The sequence below is a fragment of the Saccopteryx bilineata genome, chromosome 2 (assembly GCF_036850765.1).
Source record: "Saccopteryx bilineata isolate mSacBil1 chromosome 2, mSacBil1_pri_phased_curated, whole genome shotgun sequence".
Lineage (NCBI taxonomy): Eukaryota > Metazoa > Chordata > Mammalia > Chiroptera > Emballonuridae > Saccopteryx > Saccopteryx bilineata.
Genome location: NC_089491.1, coordinates 374,166,919 through 374,172,573, shown reverse-complemented (window position 1 = coordinate 374,172,573; position 5,655 = coordinate 374,166,919). Strand labels below are relative to the sequence as shown.

The window sequence follows — 5,655 nt, the reverse complement described above, 5'->3', positions numbered from 1 at the left end:
AACAGTTTATTACTCCTGCCTCTAAATGCCCTCATATCCCTTTGTAGTCAACCTCTGCCACAGTCCCAACTCCAGGGAAATGCCGATCAGTTTACTCTGTCTATAGTTGTGTCTATCCCAGAATGTCATATGAATGGAATTATCCAGTATACACCCCTGAGAAGGATTGCGTGCAAAGAACTTGAGAGAAAGAAGAGAAGGAAAATAAATTCTAGACTTTTTATTTTTAAAAACAGAAATGAATGATTTCCTTGGGTTATTTACCCAGTGGGATTTTGCAAAGGTAGGCTTTTAAAAATAACAACCCCTTTCCCATTGTTATACTGTTTTAGAAGGTACTCGTTGCTCCATTTTAATATTGCTTATTTTAGAGGATTTTTCTTCCACTGAATGGACCCTCAGTAAAAGGACATTGCCACGTTGATCTAGCTCCTCCACCACTCGTTTAATAACAGTTTCTTCTTTTGATTCTAAAAGAAAATAAAAGTTTAGTGCTCATTTTTAACAGTTTGAAAGCTCTTTAGTTACGATGGGTAAACTTTTTACAAATAGTGTTGGCGGGTTTGTAGTAAATGGAGGTACGTATTAGTACTGTGTTTGAAGTCTATACTTAGCGAGGCATGGGCTATTTTTCTTTCTTGTATTTACCACAGTTTTTAGAGCAATGGGTGTTTGAAAGCATACATGAAACATGGCTTAAAAATGGAAGTGTGAGGCAAGTACAGGCCCAGAGCAAGTAATGTCTTCTTTTAAACATTGACTTGCCCTAGTTTTGTGGTTTAGAATTAAGTAGCTCTACTAAAACTGTGAAAATAATAGGTTTTAGGTAAAAGAGATATTGGTCTTCATTTCAGTAATTTCATCATTTGACCACATCTGTTCTACAGGAATACGTAGAACAAAAATATTAAGAACTTATCCTTATCCCTTCACTTACTAGAACTAAACTTAACAACAATCTTATTTAGCTTACAAATAAATGACTTATTTAATACAGTTGTTGAGGAGTCACAACAATAAAAACCCTTCCATACCTTTGACTTTATTTTTGGATTTTACGGTCTCACACCCTTTTGATTTGTCACATGTGGGCTTGTTTTTTCTGTGAAGAGAAAAGTAAGTTATTGTATTTTTTTTCATTAGAGCATTCATAAGTAACTATGAATTGGGAATAGAGGGTTTGGAGTTCTAGTTTCAATAAGATTTAAATTCTTATGTTTAACAGACATTAGTAAGCTTTTCATGACTTCGGTATAGTGAAAGAAGATATTAAATGGATGTTAATGATCAGAAACCCCTTGTGACTGGATATTATCCCTTTCAACTTGCAATACAGGGACTCCAAATTCTCATTCTGACTTTTCAATCACCTGAGTAGTAAACATGTTTGGTATGCCGCCTGTGTGGAAGGCACTAGACTGTCTGCTGTAGAAAACAGAGCCAAGAGACAAGCAGTTTACACTGTTGAAAATAAAATGAAGTGTATGCATGTAAAAAGTTACCTAAAACGTGGCATCAAAGCTGCTGTAAGGGAAGTGACAATGAATGTTGTAATGAGCACTTTGTTCGAAAGAGGGAGCAATCACTCTTGGGTTCTTATAACAATATGCTGTAAAGGGCTGACACTAGTCTTCAGAGGTGCATACTAAGTCATGGTGTGACCACTGACAAGCATTTAGTAATAGTCATGATTACTGAGTACCTTTTATGTGCAAGCCACTGTTGCGAGCACTTTACCTACATACTGAGATGCTATTGTTAAAACTATATATATTTCAGAGTATAGTTTTGGTGTTATCACAGTTTTACCAATAAAGAAATTGGGGTTTAAAGAGCTTCAGCAATATGCTCGGATTCATCCAATGGTGTCATTCGCACCCAAGTTTGCAATTTTAGGGTTATTGTTCTTGGCTACCAAGCTACTGATGCCTTCTCTAATTTAACCTTTCTGTAGCTTCATTGTTCACCTTTCAAGTGAAAATGTAATAACCCACTCAATACAAGGCATATCCATGGTAACTAATCAAGTAATAATAAAATAGAGTACATTATTATGAGAAATATGCTTCAACATTAAATCCCAGAAAGCAACTTCCCCCTGGACTGGAGTAGAGGAATTATTTGATGTTTTTTATTTAAATGTTCTATATATCAGTATAGATACAAATATTTTATATACTTAAAAATCTGATTTTGTTGCCTGTTTTCATTTCACTTGGATGCAACAATAAATTTCTGAGGCCATACACTGTTACGATCTCTAGAGTAGGACATTCTAGGGTACAATATTAGCAGACATGTATGCTGAGAAAAAGAGAACCTAGTTGATGTGAGATTGTTTTAATTACTAGATTAATGTTTTTCACAAGTTAATAATTACCTTCCTTCTCCATCTATTAATGTGCAATAAGTTTCGATTTCCTTTTCTAAAAAGAGTTTGATATCCATAAGCTGTTCATACTCCAGCTTCTGGCCTTCTGTTTCCGTTCGGATCTGTTGGAGCTGTTCCTCTATCGCCCCGATCTGATCCTGGATTTGTTGGAGCTGGAGGTGGTAATAGCCTTCCGTCTCTGCCAGGGAGCATTCGTAGGAATGTTTCTGCAAGAAGAACGAAACAAGGCTTGCCCGTGGAACCCAGAAATAACACGTTCTTATTTTAAACATTCTCAAGATGAAAAGAAATATTTGTATGGGGGCTAAATCTTTTCAATCAAAATCAGCATCGGCAAAGCTAAAAGATATTTTTTAAATTTTCATTGGAAAAAGTTTCTTTTTAAAAAATTTTGGGTTGATGAGTCAGAAGCAATGTTGATAGACAGAATTCTTGATATTTAGTATATTTATGTACTTAATATATTTTATATTTTCATTTGCATATACTTTGGTATCTATTTTGTTATATAGGTATTATATTATACATGCACACACAGATATTCAAATCAAAGGTGATCCCTACAAACCGTGGCCGTGAGGGACTGAAGTTCTATTTCCAAGGTTTGCAGATTGCGTTTCAGTTCCATCAGCTTGTTTCTGGCCACTGTTGCTGCTCCCGCATCGTCAGAAATCTGCTGTTGCAGTGAAGCACTCTGAAGTATAATGTCAGAAGAGTTAGTGACCAGCCTAGTAGTCTACCTAACAAGCAAGCCGCTGGTGTCTTATTTGCCACAAACCTACCTTCTCGTTAAACCAAGCCTCGGCGTCTCTGTGGTTCTGCTCAGCCAAGTCCTCATACCTGGCCCTCATGTTGTTCAACAGAACTGTTAGGTCCACTCCTGGGGCTGCATTCATCTCCACATTCACATTCCCCCCTGCTGAACACTGCAGGACCTCCATTTCCTGGAAAAGATATCAATGTTAACATTCAAGGTAGATTTTACAAATCACGTTCTGCTGTGAAATGAACAGTGAACTCCAAGAAGGAAATATGATACGGATACAGTACCGCCCCACAGTGCCCTTACCTCCTCGTGATTTTTTTTGAGGTATGTCAATTCCTCACTGAGAGTTTCGCATTGTATCTCCAGGTCGTCTGTACAAAGAGTCAGCTCGTCTGTCACTCTGTGCAGACTGCTGATGTCGGCCTCAATGGTCTGGTGCAGAGCCAGCTCATTTTCATACCTGAAAGGTTATTAAAGAGCTTGACAATTATAATTGTAGGCAGGTACAAACAGTGCCTTCTTCAGACACTTCATATACTAAAAGATATATGTCTGTACATACTTCTGAAGCTGATTGCGACGGCAAAGTAATGAATCACTCTGGTCTATGAATCTTATTTTGGAGGAATTGTTTTTCAGAGTTGATTTTTGTTATCTAAATATGCTTAACAGCTGAATAAAAACATGGTTTAAAATTTCTAATAGCTCTTTTTATAAGAACACATTTGATTGTATTTCTTCAGTAATCTAGTCTTGACTTTATAAAAACACATTGGTTTTGACAACAAAAGATAGGTTCTTTACTCAAAATATAGTACTTTTATGTTACTTATACTTAATGACTTTATTTTTACCTACTTCAGCTTGAAGTCATCAGCGGTCAGCCTGGCATTGTCATTTTGTAGAAGAATACTGGCATTATAGGTGGTCACAGAAATAATCTAAATAGGGTACATTGTGCAAAATGTTAAGTTCCGAAAGCCAGCGAAGACTCCAGATTTAAGTATGATTCTATCTTCTTAACCCATCAATCATCTATTTTAGTATAACTTTTTTCTACATTAAAAGAATCTGGATTTTCTTCTGATAATAAATGTCTAGAACTTAAGGGCCAAAGTGTGAGTTTTATAATCATGAATACTTTTATTACTCTTGATTAAAAAGCATGAGCTAAATATAAGATCAACAAAGTGATTATATTTATTTTATAACTATTTCTCTCTCATTAATTCTACAAATTTATCAGGCACTGCCCCAAGCACTAAGAATATAGAGTGAGGAAATTCTACATCATATACACTTGCTAAGCACATTTAATACATTGCCTTTTTTAGGTTATGGATCCTCTCCGCCCCCCCCCCCCCAAGTCTATAACAAAAGTATGCAAATCCATATTTCTTACCTGCTTTTTAAGATCTTCAATGACTGAGGAATATCTACTATAGTCATGATCAACTCCCCAGGAAGAATCAGGGCCATATCTCTCACACCAGCCCTTGATCTTCTGCTCGAGGTTGGCGTTGGTCTCCTCCAGAGCTCGCACGTTGTCCAGGTAGGAGGCCAGGCGGTCGTTGAGGTTCTGCATGGTCATCTTTCCGTTCCCAGAGAGGAGGCCATGCTCATTTCCAAGAAAACCAGTATAGCTACTACTTCCCAACTCTCCACCACCGCTACAGAAACCTCCTCCGGAAGAAACGCTCCCAAGAGTACAAGAAAAACTGCTTCCTGCTCCTGACCCATTGCGCACATTCCCAGCTCCGAAGCCTGTCCCTGTCCCCCCACCAGACAGCCGACCAGAGCCAGCTTGAGAGCAGACCCGCCTGGATCCGCTAGAAAGTTGAAAGGACATGGCAACCACACAGGTGAGTGACCCTTTCTCAGAGAGGAGCAAAGCCAAAGTACACTGCCCATGAGAGTTAGTTCCATTGGCCTTTTATAGGGTTCAGTAAGTCAGTTCAGTCTGAACTATGCCGATTTATAATAAAATATTACTCACACTCTAATTGTTGTTGTTCGTAATTGGATGATTTTCAATACTGTCCAGTCTGTAGGTGGAAAAGTGCCCAAGGATATCTTTGTATATGAAAAGGTGCCAGGTGGAGTAACATTGAATCATACTTTCCAAGGTCACACTTAAATTATGAGTAAAAATGTACAGGTTTTTGACCTCAGGTACTCTCAATATATAGGGAGTTTTTTAATTGATTTTTTTTAAAATTGAAAACTAAAATAATAAAAGTCCTGCAGTACTTGGCTTATCAATTTAAGTAAAATGAATGAATATGTGGCCTTGACAGAAAGTTAATTGTTATGAGATTTCTTGGTTGAGTCCAGAAGCAGAATGTCCATTCAACTAACTTCTGAGTCCCCAAGTGGTTCATTTCTCTACCTCAAAAATATTGTTCACTGTCTTTTAGTTTAAATTTATGTATTTGAGGCATTATTAATTATTTTGAGAAGTAATTATCAATTTTCATATTGATGAATGGGGACTTAA

General features: G+C 37.1%; 1 protein-coding gene across 1 annotated transcript; it reads right to left on the bottom strand.

The window, feature by feature from the left end:
• Positions 1-318: 318 nt before the first annotated feature.
• On the bottom strand, positions 319-5,014 carry LOC136325009 (keratin, type I cytoskeletal 26-like). The gene is made up of 8 exons (XM_066258654.1): positions 4,561-5,014; positions 4,017-4,099; positions 3,462-3,618; positions 3,175-3,336; positions 2,961-3,086; positions 2,381-2,598; positions 1,035-1,102; positions 319-470 (listed from the first exon to the last, which is right to left on the bottom strand). Exons 1-8 carry the CDS (start codon positions 5,005-5,007, stop codon positions 319-321), a joined length of 1,413 nt encoding a protein of 470 aa, XP_066114751.1. The 5' UTR covers positions 5,008-5,014.
• Positions 5,015-5,655: the final 641 nt, after the last annotated feature.

Coding starts and splice junctions, on each gene's coding strand:
- LOC136325009 (XM_066258654.1), bottom strand. CDS start 5,007: ATGTCCTTTCAACTTTCTAGCGGATCCAGGCGGGTCTGCTCTCAAGCT. Junction 3,087..3,174: donor AGGCTTGGTTTAACGAGAAG/GTAGGTTTGTGG, acceptor ATTATACTTCAG/AGTGCTTCACTGCAACAGCA. Junction 1,103..2,380: donor TTAATAGATGGAGAAGGAAG/GTAATTATTAAC, acceptor TTCTCTTCACAG/AAAAAACAAGCCCACATGTG.